The 21,083-nt window shown below is 35.9% G+C and overlaps 1 protein-coding gene across 1 annotated transcript in view; it reads right to left on the minus strand.

Annotated features, from left to right (window-relative positions):
• Window positions 1-21,083, minus strand: part of DEUP1 (deuterosome assembly protein 1) — a 99,979-nt gene that overhangs the window by 53,495 nt on the left and 25,401 nt on the right. Inside the window, 5 exon segments of the mRNA XM_036861435.1 lie at window positions 2,503-2,742; window positions 4,750-4,863; window positions 9,518-9,652; window positions 16,635-16,730; window positions 18,134-18,305. Of these exon segments, the coding sequence (XP_036717330.1) occupies window positions 2,503-2,742; window positions 4,750-4,863; window positions 9,518-9,652; window positions 16,635-16,730; window positions 18,134-18,305 (757 nt within the window).

Below are 21,083 nucleotides of genomic sequence, written 5' to 3' on the forward strand. Positions count from 1 at the left end.
TGTGTTGAATAAAGTTTATTACTATTATATATTAATTTCACCCATTTCGTATTACTTCTTTTAATGTGGCTACTAGAAAAGTTTAAATTACATTTGTGGTTTGCATTATATTTCTATTGGACAGTGCTGCTCTAGTACCTTAATGACACGTTATCAAGCAAACAAAAAAGGTCCATTTTTTTGGCATAGATATTAGAAAAAATGCAGAACAATTTATTTCTGTCATTAACTGCCAATGGGAAATATTGTACACTTTCAGAATGTGAGTAATGCAGCACAGTAAATAAACATATGCAATGGAATTAATAGCTATGCTGACACATTTCAAGGTTGTGGAAAGACAAGTGAGAAGATGTGATTCATGTGAAAATTCAGATGCAGCTGGCATTAAAGTGTGTTGTAAACTAAAGAGAATTTTATATACAATAAGTGACAGTAATTCAGACTGAAATGGTTGTCTTTTTAAATTCATGTGCAAGACGTGGAACACCATCATATGACAGTTTTGCAAAAAGAGAAGAGAAACTTCTTTCTAAATACATGCACTGGTTACAGTGATTATTCACTTCTAATTATTCCCATTTGGTAAAATATAAATTTTGTAAAACAAGTTTGAGGCCCATCTGTTTAGTTAGAAATTTGCTTAATGGTTTGAGAGAAGCAGTGATTTTGAACCCTCAAATCAGCTATCAAGCAGTAAATAATTGATACTTATTCTAAAGTAAAAGAATGAAACGTAAGTAAAATTTGGAAATAAAACAGGGAAAAGGCCAAACAAAAGCATCATTTTCAGCACTTTTTTCTAGATGCATCAAGATTAATTAGTGTTTTCCTGGAAGTAGAAATCTTCGCTTTTAGACACCTTGAAGTTTTTGACGCAAATTACTTCTCAAAAATCTTTTCATTAGAACTATATTTTTTTGTGTGTGTATGAAACATACTCCAGAATAATTTGATTTTTTTTTCTGTAAGTGAATCCTTGTGATCCTGGTGCAGCCTCTAGCAGTATAAAGACAGCCTCTAGCAGTATAAAGACAGCTGCAAAATGTAAATTTAAGACGTCTTTAAATCAGGGCCAGAGGTGTGACCAGTGACCCTTGTCCACGGGGATGAAGGGGAAGCAGCCCCTGGGAGGAAGGGGAGCCTGTCAGAACCAGCAGTCATGCAAACCCAGCTCCACCAGGACTGGTGGGGGGACAGCGAGCTAAACACTAGAAAGCACCTGGACAAGCTCTACAGCAGAAGAGGAGGGGCTCGTCTCATTTACATTCTAGTGAATCCAGAGAAAACATCATCAATAACTTTTCTGTTTCTAGAAGATGTATGACTTTCTCAGTGTTTAGCATTTGTGGTTTAGCTTGGTTTGTGTACATCTGCTTTCTCATTTGTACTGGAGTAACACCCCCTCCCCAAACAAAGCTGGAGTCTGGGTTGGGAAGCTGTACTTCTCTTAGAAATGCCACAGGATAGGAGAAGCTGGGAGCCTGTGCTCTGTCCCCTTGCCAACGTGGGGACAGGGGAACACAGAAGATAGATGCTGGCAGAGAAAGAAGTGAAAGGATGAATCCCACACGTAATCCCACATACAATGTGGCAGAAGGAGGGAAGGAGAAGTCGGCCCAACACTAAGAAATGACCCTGGGAAGAAGAGCCTGAGGTGGCATATCTTAGAGAAGTGGAAGTCTGCTCAGGAAGTGACCTGGAAAGGTGACCTCTGCCTGAGGAGGGAATGGAGTGGGACTACGAAATGGGCCAACTGACACAGAGGAATCAGTAGAAAGAGGCTGAATGTTTGCTGGTGGGAGATAAGACCTAGAATGGGAGAGAAAACCACAGAATGTCTCAAGTAACTGAGAAAGACATGAATAAGAAATACATATTTAGTCGAGAAATTGGTAATGATCAATTTTGATGAATGCTGCATAACTTTCTTAGTGGTTCCAAGAGAGAGACAAAAAATGATTTTTGAGTTAAGAAAAAAATTAATCCTTGGAAAAACCCTCCATCACATCTACCAAGGTGGAGTTACCTCCTATTTGGTAAACGATGATAACGTTAATGGTGATAAACCACAGGGAGTGACCCTCATGCCTCTCAGGGAGGTGATTAGATTGTCGAACCCTTAATAATTTCCTGGGTCTCCAGCCCAGGATTCCTGAGAGGCAAAGAGGCACAGCGTCAGAGAGAATGAACACTGGGGACAGAGGGTGTGGTGTGGCTAAAGGGCCATGGTTTTTAGGAAGAGAGGTCTGTGAGAGACCACTCTTCTACTGCACTGGTAATATTTATTATTACGTTGCTGCAGAACCCGAGTGCACCTAGTGCGGAAAAGTACCCATGGGATTACTGAATTTACTCATCAAGTAAGAATTACTTATTAAGAGGAAATATGAGCTGAATTTACATATGTAATAAAAAATTAGTTTTCTAATCCATATACCTGTTGAGTCATCATTTGTACAACTCATGGGCTGTATCAGTTGAAAAACAAATAAATCTTACCTGGCACTGTCTTTGGTACATTTTCAGTTCTTGTAAGAGCTTCTGATTTTCATCTTGTAACTTATTCCTGCTTAACGCGATTTCACTCACAGCTGATTTTAACTTTTCAATAATGAACTCATCTCTTTCATTGGTTTCACAACTGGTATCTGGTTCACATATCCAAGGAATTTCAGAGCTGCTGTCTTCTATGCCCTGTTTTTTACTATTTAGTGGAGTTTGGTAACTTTGTGCCTGTTTCTGAGAAATATGAAAATTGTGTCAGTTAAGTGAAGAATATCGTATTTAAGCTTACATAAAGTTCAAGAATGATAGAAAAGAATCAGGAAAAACATATTTAAATATATTATTAGATAATGAAGTTTTGTCCTCCATAATTCAGTCTTGTGTTTATTCTAAAACCTCAATTTCAGATGGCATAAAGAGAAAATATATCTGTATAACCTCAGAGCAAAGATGCAGAGTAGAGTAGACGGCTTTTGCTAGGGAATTCTTATTCAGCAAAAAAAGAAAATATAGAAGATATGAAAAAAAGCATGGATTCAATTACATAATAGTTGAAAATGTCTCTATGACAAAAAATAGACAAAATAAAACAAAAAATCTGGATTGTACAAAAAAGTTGTCAACATGTGTAACAAGGGTAATTTCTGATGTACAAAAACTACACATCAATAAGAAAAAGACAAACAACACAAAAGAAAAGTGGGCAAAGTTTATGCACAGGCAATTCACAGAAGAGGAAATGAAAAAGGCTGAGAAACACAAGAAGAGATGCTCAACCTTACAAGCAGTCAGAGAAACGTAAAGCAAATGAAGTCAAGGTTACTATTAGTCCATCAAGTTAGTAAAAATCAAAAGACGGATAGTCCATGCTGGTGAGAGTAGGGATAGTCTTGTTGCCTGTTCATGAATTATAAATTACTATCATTTTTAAGAAAGTAATCTGCTAACATTTATTAAAAATTTGAATGAACATACCCCTTGGCTCAGCGATCATTTCTAGGATTTTTACTTAACAAAAGGAAAGTATTTGTATTTAAAGATGTACATACAAGGGTATTTGTTACACTACTGTAATAGCAGAAAACTGGAAACAACCTGAGTGTTCGTTAATAAGGAAATGATTGAAAGAATTATGGTACATCTACGATATATTATGGTATATATGATATATATACACTATATACTTTGAAATATTTTAATTAAGTAGTGACTCAAAAGGCTATTCATGGCTTATTAAGTAAAAAAGCAAAATTTAAAAAAGAAAAATATACAATTTCCACACAAGCATATATTTACATATTTGTACAAACAGAAGAAAATGTATGTGAAGATAAACACCTAATTGTTAACAGTGTTTATATTAAATGGATAAGAATGGAGTAGAGGATGAGGTTATCAGTTTTATAGCACATTATTTTGTATTGTTGAATTCAGGGAACACGTATAACATACAATTCAAGTAACTTAAAGAAAGAAAGAAAAATAAGTATATATCAAACAAAAATGTTTCTTACCAGCTTTAATAAAAATTCCAAATTCCTTAGGTAAGCCTTTAAGGCTTATTACAATCTAATATCCAACTCACCAGCCTTCCCTCCTGCCTACTGCCCCTTCACCTCCCGCATGGACTTCCAGCCAATTGGCCCACTTTCCATTCCCTGAATTTGCCTTTTGCTCTCTTGCTTCAGTGACTTTGCTCATGTTATTTCCACAACCTGGAATACATTCTCTCTTGTCTCAAAATATAACCATTCTTCTTCTAGGCCCAGGCCTAGTCCCACCCCTGCTGGAGGATGTTTTCTGACTATCTCAGTCCAAATTTTTCTCTTACTCCTTCGACCTCTAAAAGGATTTGTATGCTTTTCATTCACTTGTCATTAATTATCTGTAAACCTGTACATGTATTATCTGTGTCGAGGCTGTAAGGTTCTAGAGGGCCAGGACCAAGCAATCTTAAGACTTTCTAAATGACTTGCTCATAGGCATGCAAAAACATGTTATTTAATGACATAATAACAATGGAGACTTTTAATGGCACCACCCTCTGAGACATACAGACTAAAGTCGTCATTACAGATATTTCATGCACTTGTAACTCTACCCAGTGTTGGACCTACTTTGGTTATTTTCCCTTAGTTGGCATTTGTATCTGTAGAAGGATTACATGCTGAATGGTAAAGAGAGTAATAGTATTTAACCTCTAATTTATTCTGATTTAGAGGGTAGTATTAGATAATGTACCTGAAATTGACTACACTTCTCAGATAATACTTTTTGTTGAGCATCTAAAGAAACCAGATGAGTCTGATATAGTATCTCCTGCTTGTCCCATTCTCTTGACTTTGCTCTAAATTCCTTTAAAAAGTGGAGAGAGAAATATAAATTGAAAAAATTATTCATTTTAAAGCACAATGAACAGGGCTTCTTTCATTTGTACATCTTTCTTCTGAGAAAAAAAGTAAATCCATTCTTTCCCCATTAGGAAAACAAAAAAGTATCAAATCACTCATCTTGGATTTACTAATAGATATATCTTCTAATTTTTGCTAGGAAAGTATGGAATTGAATCCACTATTTTATTTTTATTTTTAATTTTTATTGGAGTATGGTTCCTTTACTGCAACTTTTTCAAAATAAGGATTTTGTTTGTTAAAAATGTAAAAAATTTTTTATAACAAATACTGATAACAAATAGCGGAGTTTCAAACAATTTTTTGCATCAACCAGTACTTCCTTTCTATTTCCTGAGCTGACAACAGAAGTTTTTTTCCCTTCTTTCATTCTTTACACTCAGTCACCAAACCTGCTCCCTTGTTTTTGAGGGGGTGGGGCTTGGACTGATTTAGTGACTTTGTCCCCTGTGGCTTTCAAAGCAGTTATCCCAGGTGAAGCCAAGATTGACCCATTCTTGAGAACAGACAGGACAACCATCTCAGGCCTCCTTTAGGCAGTACCAGCTGGGCTAAGCTGGGCAAGAAGTGGTAGAACTACTTGATACAGCATGCTCTCAGATCTTCACCGTTTTGCTCAAGTAGTGTCTTCATGGAGCCTGGTTATCTGTTCACAAATTTATAAAAGGAAAGAATGTGGCTTTGGGAATCCCAAAGAAAACTTCACTGCTTCTCAATTTTGCCTAGGGCTGGCCATCATATCTTATCTTTCTGTCCAGGCTGTAAGCAACTTAAGGGTGAGGACTATGTATTTCATTACTTTTGTATTGCTCACGGTGCATGACAAAGTGCCAGGCACCACTTACATGAATGTACAAACAAAAGCATGGTATTAATATTTCCAAAAATGTAAACATTTCTCACTAAATTTTGCAAAGAAAACAATGTGGTTGGAAACAAACTCTATAGCTACTAAGTCCATAGCGATATATTACTGAATGTAGATACATGGCATGAATGCATTGATGTTTCCAATTATCAACTCAGTAGTATTAAGTACCTAGTGTACAGCAGGTACTGTGGAGAGAGGAGAATTTGGAAATATTTCATGATTAAAAGAAACAAATTTTTAAAAGAAAAAATCAATTTATATATAAAATAAAGTAGGGAAATATACATGTAAATAATTTTACAGTATTATTACAAATAATAGTGCCACATAAAAGCCATGCAGATGATGCCATGATTATCTTAGCCATCCCCGATAATATGTCAATTGGAAAAGAGTTCATTTGGCCAGAGAGATTGGCGATGTTTTGAAGATGGCTGAAATGACTGGATTGGCTAGCTGGAAAATAAATATACTAATTTAGAGAATGAAAGCTACATCCTGCTTAAAATGAGGATATGGCATTTCATATTTTCTATAGAGAAATGATTTTAAAGAATATTTGGGGAAATCTTCATTTTACAAATCCAAAAGTCCCAAAATAATCAGTGAAAGAAGGTTATAAATTGGGAGGCTTTTATAGTAATTAAAGGTGACCTGAAATTGAGTGGTGGTAATAAAGATGGAGAAATATAGATAGACCCTGTTTTAAATATATAATAATACCCTGATGAATAGACCATATTTATTAAGATAAATGGAGACAGTTCATTTAAAGTTATTGACTTTGATTCTGACATTTGACAATTTAAAATTAGGTACATGAAAACAGGGTCTTCAGAAATAGTGACAAATTTACAAAACTAGGTACACTTCAAATGAGTACAAGGTGGATTAAAAAATTGCTGTTTAATTTAGAAAGGAGTTTTTGGAGTCAGAAGTGAAAATGTGGGCAAGGTTGACTTGCACGGTTCATATCTTTCAATGATATTAATACTTAACACCCAACAATCTCAATCTTGACAATAAATATTTCCCAGCATGCTTTAGGAGGAGGCAGGAACATCAGCCTCACTTCCTTACAAATTCTACAACAGGTAGACATGAGGCCAAGAATGAGGCCAAACAAGGCTAAAAATGTGTGTCACAAACATATCGGCTGGTCCTTATAACAGTCCTGGCTTCCTTGGTCTTACAGATGTATTGGTTTCAAGATCAGCAAGCATGCAAGCACAATATCTCCAGCAGTCATGGGGCCGTGCAAAGACAGAGCAAGCTTTATAAGGATTTTGTAGAGACTGGAGGTGTCGGCCCAGGTTCCAGTTCCAGAGGCTCCGTACACTTGCCTAAACCTCCAGAGTAAGTTCTCCACAGCTAGAAACCTTTTCTGGGTCTTTAAGTTTGCGAGTGGATCAGAGGCATTAAAATCAAAGTTTCTAGCAGAAGCTATACTATTATATATATTTTTTAATCCCTCTACTAAATCTTGAGAGGTAGAATGACCATTTCTTTAGTGATTACTGTATGTCAGGGACTCTACAAACCTCCACTTGCAAGATAGTTTTAACTTTTTAGTACGAAAATTTTCATACTTACATAATAGTAGAGAGTCAAACAAACTCCCATGTACCCTTCACCCAGCTTAACTACTGTCAACTCAGTCCATCTATATTTCATCTATCGCTCCACCCTTTCTTGTTGGAGTATTTTAAGGCAACTTCCAGACTTCATGTATTTTTACCCCCAAATGCATCTAAACACACATACACACACATATATTTTTTTCTTCCATAACCATGTCACTTATATTTTTAGCCCCCATTTATTGGTGAAAACTGTAATCTCTGTGAAGTTAACAGCTTGTCTAAAGGTCACAGGGCAAATAAACGAGTCAGTCAGGTCCTAGTTTATGTTGTAAACTGTCAGTTTCTTCCACTATAGCAAGCTGCTTCCCATTGCTCGATCACTGTACCAGTGTATAAATGTTTGTCCCCAAGGAGAAACATGCTTAGATGTAGACTAAAACTGAAATAGCCCATCTCCTACACATTAATTTTTCACATGCCTCTAAGCAAAAACAGGTACATGAAGCATTTCTGTAATAAAATAGATTAAACTGTATCTACATAGTGTGCTTCAAATTTTTTGTATAAGTACAAACATATCAAGTCATACTTTGCTACTAATTTCCACTATAATTTCATGAGATACATTTTATATAAATATTTAGCTCCCTAAATGTAAAATGCATACACACAAAGTACTTAATTTAAGGCTTTTTCTTTGTCCAAACAATTTATATGAATGTAATTCTCCCACTAATCCCCATGAGAAGTCAATCAAATGGAACATCAGTGACTTAACTGCATTTTCCGTGAAAGCTCCTGTATATTAAGTCGTAATCTTTAGGCATCTTCTGTGAGACCAGAATATTTCAGAAGCCAGTCGAGTTATACCATTGCAAGAGCCAGGGAGTTATACACAGTGCATTTTCCTAGAGGGTCAACCTTACTTAGTGGTAGTAATTTTGTATTTAAAAAAATGTACATTTATTATTCAGTACAATATAAAATTTGCAGGAATTTAAAAACTAAAACCAAAGACTTCCAACAAAGTTCTTGCAATAGGTTGGTTTTAGGACTGTGATTCCAGATTGGTTTTTTTTTTCTGCTCTTAAAAATATTTTGGAGGAAAGTTTGAGAAGGACTTAATTGAAGAGTCAGATGATAAAGATGAAGAAGTATGAAACAGGGCAAGGACAATTAGATAGGAGAAAGACAGAGATAAGAGGCATTAGACAAGGAAAGGGGCAAATCTGGGCTGGAATATGAGAGTAAGAGAAAGGAACAGATCAAAGATTCCTAAGAGGTTTCTACCTGGGTGATTGGGAAGTACAGAACCATGACCTATGAACAAAGTAGAAGAAACTGAAATCATTGGCTGACAGTGGGAGAAGCTGGGGTTTAGGGCTTGAGAACAGTGAAAAAAAAAAAATGACAGGGATAACATGATAGGGGTCAACTTGAGGTCAATTAAAAAACAATGATTGACCAGCACTGGGAATTTAGTAAGGTTAGAGAACAGGAATTCATACTAGAATCTATTTGCTGTTATGTGGCCAGTAGCAGGAATGCTCAAGGGCACAGGGAAGAAAAATAGCCAAAATAGAATTTATTTATTTTTTCCAAGGTTGGAAAGTTAAGGGGATTAAAATAAGTGTATCTATGACATAGTAAACCTTTATAGGGACTGAGATTTTAGAAGTTCCGGGTAACATGGGGTAGCTGTATTGGAGTGGCACTACCTCTTCAAAGAAAAGATCCTGAAACTTCAAGCTCTGTTCTGAAAACTGCTATGAGGCTTCACTGGGATTTAAGTACCTAATAGTTAAACAGCCATTAAAAGATTTACTAGACACTCGCTTTAAGTGACCCCAGGGATGTCCTTCAAGTTCACTCAACATCTGCAGTTCCTTTGAACTTTTTTTTTTGCTCTCCAAAAATGCTGATATACATAGAAGATGTACAAATCGAAGTGATGTTTTAATTCACTAAGTGCCTGAAGGGAAGGTGCACTAAGAAAATATATTCAATGAGAAGTTGATTTCTAATGGAGTTTGTTACCACAGCGGTACATGTCATTGTGTACACTAGAGACAAATAGCCCTCAACAGCAACAACAAAAACCAATCTCAATATACACAGGGAGAAACTAAGAAAATATAACTCACCTCTAATTTCTGGTTCAAATTGCTCAGTTCAAAGGGTATTTCTTCTTTGACGTGTGGTACTTCTTTTTGTCGAAATTTATTTTGCTTCATCTGGTGTAATCTCAGTTTTTCAAAGCTATTAGTTAGTTTGGAGAACTGTAAATAATACAGAATGCTAACATTTTACTATTGGTTATTTCTAACTCGATTTCACGATAGTCCTTTTCTTGTGTACCTCTTTCAAAATTTAAGTCACGATTAGGAAATGCAGTTCCAATTAGTGAAGACAGAACCAGTTATTAAAACTAAATTATTGAAGCTGAATGCAATTCAGCTTTCATGTAAATTTGGAACTTCATTAACTGCACAGTTAAACAGCGATTCACTTGATAAAATGTTTTGTTCAGTTTTGTCTTAACCATATGTAGCAAGGCTCAAAATTTAAAACAACCAAGTTCTTTTTCTTACTTTTATTTAGTGCCATCTTGTGTTGACGATTTTAATTTCAGTAACTCAATCTATAAAATAACCAACTTATACTCCATTTAAGAAAACTGAGGACTTAATTTAAAAGATACAAACAACATACACTTATTCATGTTGATATAAGTTTAAATAAACTTAAATATCAAGCTTGATATAATCTTTTTCTTACCAGTAATTCTTGTTATAACTTAGACTCTATTATTTTTTTTTCTTGCTTCTACCTTCAAGTAATTGATTAAAAGTGGCATGGTCTATCAACATCTGTGAGGAAATTTCTAAATAACTTAACCAATTTTTTTGTTTTTATTTTTTATCTTGAAATAAGTATAGATTCAGAGGAAGTTGCAAAGATATTACAGAGAGGTTCTGGGTCCTCTTCACCCACCCAGTTTCCCCAAATATTTACATCTTATTGAACTATATAGTACAGTATCAAACCCAGGAAATTGATGTCAGTACAATATATGCATGAGTGTATCAATAGTTCATTCCTTTTTATTGCTCAGTATTATTCCACGGTATGGATGTAACCACAGTTTGTTTGACCATTCACATATTGAGACATTTTTGGTTGCTCCCAGTTTTTGACTATTATAAGTAAAGCTGTGAACAATTGTGTCTACTTTATCTGACAGTAATGTAGTCATTTCTGCTTCCTTTTTCCTTCTCACATTGTTTTTAAAATTGATATAGAATTCACCTACTATAAAATTCACCCTTTAGAGTATATACTTCATTGGTTTCTAGTATATTCATAGTTGTATAACCATCACACTATCTAATTTCAGAATATTTTCATCACCTCCATTAGAAACGCTGTATCTATTAACAGTGACTATACATTTCCTCCTTCCCCAAGGCCTGGCAACAACTAATCTACTTTCTTTTTCTATAGATTTGCCTATTCTGATCATTTCATATTAATGGAGTCATACAACATGTAGTCTTTTGTGTCTGGTTTCTTTCACTTAGCATAATGTTTTCAAGGTTCATCCATGTTGTAGCATGTATCAATATTTCATTCCTTTTAATGGCTGAATAATATTTCATTGCATGGATATACCACATTTTGTTTATCCATTCATCAATTGATGGACATTTGGATTGTTTCCACTTTTTGGATATTATGGAAAAATGCTGCTATGAACATTTGTGTACAAGTTTTTGTGTGGATATATGTTTTTATTTCTCTTGGGTATATACCTAGGAGTAGAATAGCTGGGTCATATGGAAACTCTAAGTTTAACTTTATAAGGAACTGCCAAACAGTTTTCCAAAGTGGCTGTACCATTTTTCATTTCCAGTGGTAATGTATAGGGTTCCAATTTCTCCATATCCTCACCAACATTTGCTGTTATCTATCATTTGGTTATAGCCATTAGCAGGTGTGAAGGGGTATCTCATTATGGTTTTGATTTGCATTTCCCTAATGACTAATGATGTTCAGCACTTTTTCATGTGCTTATTGGTCATTTATATATCTCCTTTGGAGAAATGCCTATTTATATCTATGCCCATTTTAAAATTTGGTCTTCTGTCTTTTTATTGTTGACTAGTATGAGTTTTTTTTTTTAATTCTGGACACTAGTCCCTTATCAAATATATGACTTGCAAATGTTTTCTCCCATTTTGTCGGTTGTCTTTTCACTTTCTTTTGGTGTGCTTTGAAGCACAAAGGTTTCTAAAATTTTCATGAAATCAAGTTTACCTAATTTTTCTTGTGCTTTTGGTGCCAAATCTAAGAAACTATTGCTTAATCCGAAATCATGAGGATTTACTCCTATGTTTTCTTCTAAGAGTTTTACAGATTTAGTTTTTATATTTAGGTCTTTGATCCATTTTGAGTTAATTTTTGTCTATGGTAAGGGTTGAACTTAATTCTTTTTCATGTGGATATCCAGTTGTCCTGTCACTGTTGAAAAGACTATTCTTTCTCCATTGAATTATTTTGGCACCACTTCTGCTTTCTTTTGATTAATATTTGTAGGGTATATATTTTTCTGTCTTTTTTTGTGTTTTCTATTTTTTACTTTCAATTTACATATGTAGTTATTTTTGAAGTGAGTTTCTGGAACACAGCATATAGTTTGGTCATTTAAAAAATTTACTCTGTAAATCTCTATCTTTTAATGCGTGTATTTAGACCATTTTCATTTAGTGTAATTATTATTATGTTAGGGTTTAAGCCTGACATTTTTTGTTTTCTGTTTGTTATCCAGTTTTTGGTTTCTCTGTTTTAGCTTTCCTGACTTCCTCTGGGTTCTTTGAACATTTTTTAGAATTCCATTTTGATTTATCTATAGTATTTTTGAATGTATTTCTTTGTATAGCATTTTTAGTTATTGCTCTAGGTGTAATATTATAGATACATAGCTTATTACAATCTACTGGTGTCAACATTTTACCAGTTCAAGTGAAGTGCAGCATCTTAGTTCTCTTTATGTCCCTTTGCCATGACCCATTTCTAACATTACTGTCTTAAGAAATTTCTCAATATACATTAAGAATCACTTTAGACACTGTTATAATTTTTGCTTCAGCTGTCAAACAATTTATCAATAGAAAACTCAAGAGAAGTAAAGTCTATTGCATTTACCCATGTTTTCACTTTTTCCAATTTTTTTCTTCCTTCCTGATGTCTCAAAAGTCTTTATCATTTCCTTTCTACCAAGAGAACTTCCTTTAGCTATTCTTTTAGGGCAGATCTATTACTGACAAAATCTCTTAGTTTTCCTTCATTTGAGAATTTCTCAATTTCCTCTTGGTTCGTAAGGATATTTTCTCGAATATGGAATTCTGTGTTGACATTTTTTCTCTTTCAGCAATCGAAAAACATTCCACTTCCTTCTGGCCTCCATGGTCTCTGATAAGAAATCCGTTATCTGAATTGGTTTTTCTATATAGGCAAAGTGTTATTTCTCTCTTCCTGTTTCCAAGACTTTGTCTTAGTTTTCAGAACTTTGACCATGATGTGTCTTGGTGTAGATTTGTTTGGATTTATCATATTTGAGTGTCACACAGCCTCTTGAATCTGTAGATTTACATCTTTTGCCAGGTTTTGAAACTTTTCAGTCATTACTTCTTTGAATACTTTTTCAGTCCTACCCTTTTTCTCCTCTTTTCTGCGACTCTGATGATACAATTTTTCAACCTTTTGTAATAATACTACAGGTCCTTGAGGTTCATTTTCTTTTAGTCTGTTTTCTCTCTGTTGTTCAGATTGGGTAATTTCTATTTTGCTATGTTCAAGTTCACTGATTATGTCCTCTGTCCTCTCCATTCTGCTTTTGAGCCTATCCATTGAATTTTTTTAGTTTGGTTATTGTATTTTTCAGTTATAAAATTTCTAACTGCTTGCTCTTTAGTTTCATCTCTTTGCTAAAATGTTCTAATTTAATTTGTTTCAGGGATGTTTGTAATTGCTCATTGAAGCATTTTTATAACAGCTGCTTTAAACTCCTTGTCAGATAATTCTAACATCTATATCAACTCAGTGTTGGTGTCTCTTGATTGCCTATTCTCATTCAAGTTGAGATCTTCCTTGTCTTCGGTGTGATGAGCGATTTTTTAACTGAGGCCATTTTTGGGTATTGTGTTACATGACTCTGGATTTTATTTAAATATTGTGTTTTAGCAGTCCTTTTCTGACAACATCCCAGTAGGGAAAAATAGAATGCTGCCTCATTGCTGTCAGGTGGCAGGGAAAGTCCAGGTCTTAACTTGGCCTCAGCTGGTAACTGGGAGGAGGTGTTCCTCATTACTGCTGAGTGGGAGTGAGAGTTCAGGCTCCCCACATTTTTCATTGACACCACTTTGATTGGAGGGGCATAGGTGCCTTGTTACTGCTTCTCACACGGCCTTCAATGATGCTGTAGTGAGGGGAGTAGCCCTGTTACCACGGAGAGGTGGTGAATGTCCTGACTCCTCATTAGGCTTCCTCGGATACCATTCCAGAGAAGAGGAGGAGGGCCACCTCATCACCACCAGATGGGCAGAGAAGTCCAGGCTCTCCACATGGTCTCCACTGACATCATGGGCTGGGGAGGGGCTTGTTGATACCCAGTGGTGATGAAACTCCTGGATTTCCACTCAGTCTTCTCTGACTCCATCCAGGTTGGGGCCTGGGCTACCTCATTATAGATGGTAAGGGTGGAACCGAGGCTGTCCACTCAGTCTCTGCTGGTGAAGTGGGTTTGCAGCTGTAGTCTTATTCTGTGGCCTTTGGCTAGAGTCAAGCAGTTATTATCTAAAAGTGTTTAATCTTGGTAGGTTGTCTTTTCTTCTGGTTTTTCAGTTGAAGGGAGCAGGTTTTCCCTGGGGCTCTTTTTGTTTGATTGTGCCCACTGGAGTGTCTGGGTTGCTGGCTTCTCTGTTATCCAGTCTGGGATATAAGAGGTAAAAAGAAATTCCAGGAACTCACCACCATGTTGTTCCTTGGGTCCCAAGGTCCTAGTTGGTCTGTCTTTCCTCTCCACTTCTCGGAGTCTTCTTATTGTTTTATAAATAATGCCTAGGATTTCTAGTTCCATTTAGCAGGAAGAATAGGGGAAAGTACATTGACTCCACCTTTCCAGAAGTAGAAATCTCAAATATATATACAATTATAGTTTTATAATGGTTAGAAGGAAAAGAAAACACCCCATTTTATAAAAGGAAGCAATTTCTACAAGAAAGTTTTGACAGAGTTGAGTTTTTTAAGGCAGAGTGTGGTAAAATGTACCCTTAAGATATTTTAGGAAAATAAGTTTGTAAACAAATGAGGAATTTCAAAGAAAGAAGCAGTAGAGTGAGCCAGCAGCAACAAAAGCATGTTTGCCACAGGATATTATTTTCTGGTTAGAAAAATGACATATTACTAGTTATTATGCAAACCAAGTCAAATACATAGTACTTTTCTTTTTCTCTCTTTTTCCCTCCTTTCCTCTTCCTTCTCTTCTGCCTTCCCTCCCTAACTCTCTCCCTTCCTTTCTTTTAACCAGAGAAGAAAAGAGAGGCAGAAAACTGCAGCGGAAGCAGATGGCTGTTCTCTCAACAACAATGTAGTGTTTCCAAAGTGTATTCTGTGAAACACCTGTTTATGGTGTTTACACTGTAGCTGTGCTATGGTGTTAGTTGGTTTTAGTTTAAAAAACAGAAGGGTTTCATGGTCAAATATGTTTGAAAAATGATGGATTAAAAAGGCTAAATGGATGTTTTTAAGCAAGACTTCTCACAGCCTGTAATAGGCTACTATGCACTGTGAATGTCCAGGAGAAGAGGAAGAGTAAATAGCATTTCCTAAGCTCTCAGTGTTAGTACACAGAACAAATTTTTGTGAAAATTGCCGTAAAGACATTTGTTGGCTAGCTGGCAGCTGAGTAATAAAATAGAGCTGCAAAGCATCAAATGGCAAGGATTCATATATTAAATGACTGCTCAGTGCCTGTAAACAAGCCCAAAACTTTTTTTAACAACAGACAAGAAAAAAAAAAAATCCAGAAATTAAGGATCTGGTAAGCTGCGACTGAACTCGTGAAATATAACTGAGAGATGGTACTTAACCTGTACCTAGATTTCTGTATTTTTTCAAACTTATTCCAGGTTGTGATCTCTTTGTTTATACTGAAAAATTATAGTGATTCAATATTTATGTTGCTATGTTAGAGCTTCATCTTTATAGAAAAAGCAAGATTGATTGACTTAAGTGTTAAATGCTTAGAGTCTTAACTAGGAAAACCTATATAAAGTTTCATAATTCAAGCTACCATCTAGCAGCACCTATTTAAATTGCGGGCAAAATGTCTAGGTAGACTTAAGAGCTAGCCTTGTAAGATCATACCCATTAAGTGGAATCAAATGCTTCATATTCCTATTGTAGTGGCTGATCACCTCCCTAAAAAGGTATGTAAAGAGGAACTTTAACTTCTTTGGGCTCCTTTAACTATATTATCATCTGTGAAATCTCTGCACTCCAAAACAAGCTGGTTGTAAAGTAAAATTCATAGTCAAACCATATTTCCCATTGATTAATTTACTAAGTGAAGCAAGGATACAGTACCTACGAGACCTGAGATGCTCAGATGCTTATTGCCCTATGTGTCATCTGTGGGAAGAAAGAGAAGACTTTTTGCTTCCTAGCACAGTGGGGAGTATAATATAGGGATAAATCAGAAAGAAATCAGTATCCCTCTCATCATATATGCAGAAGCCCTCTCATTTATGAAACAGCCCTACCAGTAACAAAGCAATAAAGACCAGTTTTGTTCTTTCAAATATCTATTTCATGATAGCAAACCTCCATATTTTAAATTGCCATAGAAGAAAGGACACCCCTATTAGGAAGTAGTGACTACAAAAGATAATACTTTGTTGTTGTTGTTCACAAAGCTAATTATCGTGATATAATTAATCTACTACTCACTTGATAAATAGAAAGCCATTAGTCTATCACTGTGCTAAGAGTTAAAGGGATACAGAGCTGACAATCTAATAAAAGAGACAAAATCAATACACATAAAACAATGAAAGACAGGGCCAAACATATAACCTGTAGTTGAAATACTAGAACTTTTGCTTGTACTAAAAATAATCCATTTTAACAAAATTAACACAATTTTATAGGTCAAAACATATACCAAAACATATGATATTAAATTGTAATAAGTTTCCTTACTTGAGCTTTTAGGGTTTGTAGTTGTCCTTCGTAATTCTGAGTCATTGCTAAGTTACATTTTTCCAAACTGTCCAACTTCTGTCTAAGTAACCCCACCTGAATTAAGAATAAAATTTAATTTTGATTTTTCTAAATTTTGCCTGACAAAATCAGAAAATGTACAAAAGAGGAGTACAGTTCAAATAAAACTGCTGTACCAAACCAAGAATAAATATTTGTACTGTGGTTCTTAGAATAGTTATTAATAATTAAATTCACAAAAACCAAATGTAGCTAGCACTATTCCACTGGGTACACATTAAGACAGTATGGTATGGATGTTTGACAAAAGATCCTTCTCACCGGCACATTTTAAAGCAGGATTTAAAATTTACTTCGCATTATGTTTTTGGGAGGCTTATGTCATCGTTCCTGGGACAGAACCCCTGCAGACACACTTCAGCCTTTAGTATAGGCGCTACTACCTTCAATGGGAGCTCTGTTTTAGTGGTGTTGTGGAATAATTGTTACATTTTTATAAGAACTAACAAATTAAAAAGAAAAAGAAAAATGTGTAAGAGGAGTTCTTAGGGATTTGGCTTACAGAATTTGCTTAAAAAGTAGGCAAGGCCCCTGTTCACACATCTGTATTGTGACAGGTACAAAAGTGAGAAAATAGTCCCTTCCATACGCCAGGTCTGATGACCTGCCTCTATTGATAACTAACTAGGCCAAACAATAACTTAGTTAACCATGACAAAAAACTAAGTTCCATTGAGAGGCCATTAGAGGTAGAAAAACGGCCGCTGAACAAGTTGACTTGATGTTTTAGTTATTAGCATGTGATCAGTAAACATGTTTCTTATGCCTCACCCCAAAGAAAAATTCACAGACACGAAAGTCCACATCAGGTGAAGCGTATGCCTTTCCTGAACTCCTCTGCAGGCCCAAGAGCACTCAGACCTCCTTCTACCATCACCAGCTTGGCCACAAGCACCTTCACCGGGGCCCAGGGCATTCCTCCCAAGTGGGCGCCCAGGTATACACACACTCCTTTCACCAAACTGTTTTCTCTCTTGTTCTACAATCAAGGCTTTACCTTTTATTTCTTTTAGGAAAGATTTTTCTAGCAGATGAGAAAAGGCAAATGCTCCTGAACTCTGCCTCATCCAAAGGCACAGCTTTGTTGACTACTTTGTTTCTACAGCAGCAAAAGCACTGACATCTTTGCTTGCAAACAGTATTTATTTCACATACATATTGAATGTTTGTTTACTTTCCTAGACAACATTGACTAGACTCTATTTCTGTCTGCATTGGCAAATTACTACCGGTTTAAGCTCTGCTTGCCGCTTATTTGATAGAACACATTTAGCACACTGTGACAGAATTTCAAGCTATAAATGCTATTGCTGATGCCTGATAAAAAGTATGTGTAATGAAAAATATATTCTGACAGAACAAATACTATTTATAACAGTCTGAGGAATTAACAATTTATTAACACATCTATGCAGTACCTCTTGACCTTTCTGTTCTAAACAAGTTTGTGCATTTGCCAGCTCTTGATCCCGAAGATCTAATCGTGTCTCCAGAGCCCGCATCTTCCTTTCCCAATCCAATTTTTTGTTGTTTACCATGATGTCAATTTGTTCCATTAATTCCTGAAGCTCAGCCTCACAAGGAGAAGCTCTGGCAATTGTAGAAAAGTAAAATACATTTTAAAAGAGTGAAATGTGAGAACAAGAAAAATTATGATCTTGCTTTGAATAGCTTGATCATTATTTCCTCAAATTGTTCAATTATTTAAATAGGAAGAATTCCAAAAACCAGAGGTTAACATTTTAAATTAAAACTAAAAGTTAATTTCAGAGCTAACAGTGTACATACTTTTCAAAGGCATTTTAAAAAGTACACTTGCTGCCATAATATAATGCAAGATATTGATAAAGTCACTGCCTGCATTTCTCTTATGTACTGGTGGTAACACATGGATCTCCCTGACCCAAAAGTTTTGACTTAGACAAGGGAGTCCTAAAATGATAAAATATTGTGTGGATTACGTCAGAAATAAGGTCACAATAAAGAAAGTTAGTTTAAAAATAATAAATAAATAAATTAATTAATTAATTTTAGAGTGGGCTAATTCAAAGGAAAATTCTAATTATGAAAAATGATTCCATGCTCTTACATGTAAATATACATATACCTATGCGCTTATCATAAGTTAAGGAGGTTTGACGGCAGGTCAGCTGGGGCTTCAGTTGTGCCTGCCAGGGAGAGAGGAACAAGCCCAGGCTAGGTAGGATCAGATTCAAACGTACTATCTGGGCTACACTGCTGCTCCTTTGGGAGAGAAACTTGGTGTGATCTGGCTGGTGGTGTCTCTTTGGAAGGAATCTAAGTGGGCAGGTGTGAGCAGAGTAATGTAAGATTTTAGACAATGGGGATACTATTAGTCAGAAAAGTGGTAATGTTTTGGGTCTAAGAAGGTCTACTGTGTTTGAAACAAGACCCTTGGTGATAACTAGAATTACAGAGACCGAGAATTAGAGAGATTGCTAACTGCTCCCAGGGCAGGGTTCTCCTTCATAGAACCTGAAGCATTCCCCAAGGACCTGGTATAAATCCAGTCATTCAGCCTGGATAAGCAGGTAGATGTTGAGGCCTCAGACTTCAGCTTAAAGAACACACAAATGTCCAGATTAGAAAAGCAAGTTACTTCAGTATCCATTCAATGGTGCTGATAGGGCTTCCAATATATTTGCGTAGCTGGGAGGAAGGCAGGAGAGGCAGGTGTAAAATGACATCATTTCCTCCATTTAGTTTCATCAAATCAGAATTTTAGGGCTAATTAAAGATCATTTAGCATTTTTAAAAAACTGAAGCCCAGCGACATCAAGGTCACACATTAATTAATGGAAGAGCCAGAACTAGATCCTAGACGGCTGCTTCCCATCTTAATTAAGCTCCTTCCTGTATACCACACAGCAAAAGACATGGTGTTTTGCATACGAACTTGCTTGGAAAATGTAGTACAAATTAGCTCTGTTGCAATAGGTTTAGAAATAGGTATTTGAACTCAGAATTTCCAGAATCCCTTTCTCAAATACCCAGAGTCAACCTGAACAAGGGATGTCCCCTTGATTGGCTTATTCAACAGCATATTCACCAGTTTTGACACCAGAGAGGTTGTAAGTACAAAATGCCATTCTTAAGTCTTCTAACATTCCTGGGCTAAGGCCCAAAGGCTCTCAGTTTTTACTTAAAGCCTAAAACAAGTCTGAGGAAAGGAAGTACTAATTCCTCTATAAAAAAACTTGATTGGATTTTGATTGGAGTTCTGATGTGGGGAAAAACAACAGAACAAAAAGAATGGTTTTCACACCATTTTTATTTCATAACAACATGTATCACCCTTTACTGTAAATACATTTTGTCTATTTTTTTTCTGCTGGTGTAAACTCTGAAAGAAAAAGGACTACATCAGTCTTGTTCATCACCATCTCCCCAAGGCTTAGCACAGTGCTCTAGCACATAGCAGATGCTCAATAAATCTCTGAAGAGTCAATGAACGAGTTTTTTCCATTACTATCTCCTTGGCATATAGGAATGTACCATGCTAATGGAATTAAAATATAGGCCTAAAGTAGAGTGTGGCATAATATGAGCTACTCAATCAGTATTGTTAAATAAGTGAATAAAGTGTTTATTTTCTGGTTATGACTATGATATGCAAAAGTCAGAATATTAGACTTCAAGGTGGAAGGACTTTTACAAGTCATCTAGTCCAACTAACCATTCAGTGTTTGCATACCTTCCACAAATGTTTCTGGAGAGAATCATCTATCATACCCCACTGATCAGATTCAGCAAATCTAGGACAGAGCCCAGATTCTGCATTGGTAACAAAGGTATCAAGTACATGCCACTTGGTGCATGCCAAAATTTGTGATCTATTTTGTAATATCACCACCAAGAGGTCACCCAGCCTAGGTCTGAACTTTTCCTTTAGCAGGTAACCACTGTCTGAGATTGCATCTAGACAGAAGTGGGTTTTTAAAAGTTCTTTCTTACACTGAAGAACTTTTTCATCCACTGGTCCTAATTTGATCCATTGTAACCACTGAGAACAAATGCCTTTTCAACACTGTAGACTATAAAATACTTGAATACAGTTATCAATACGCTGAATACAGTTATCAGTGTACCTCCAGATTCTTCCTGAGTCTTCTCAATGTTCAATATTTGAGACTGAACATACTAACAGACAATGCCAGAATATGCAGTAATGGATTCTGACCCCAAACCTTTGCAGCAACAGTCCTAGAATGGTCAAGACTTGGTCAATGATTGACAGCTTCCCCAATTTTGCCTCCACTTCCAACTCGGGACCAACCAGAGAAAGGCAAATATCTTCCCCAAATCAATCACATAGGAGGCCCTGCTTCTAACGATCCTGCCTCTAGC

This window comes from Balaenoptera musculus, chromosome 8 (genome assembly GCF_009873245.2).
Source record: "Balaenoptera musculus isolate JJ_BM4_2016_0621 chromosome 8, mBalMus1.pri.v3, whole genome shotgun sequence".
Lineage (NCBI taxonomy): Eukaryota > Metazoa > Chordata > Mammalia > Artiodactyla > Balaenopteridae > Balaenoptera > Balaenoptera musculus.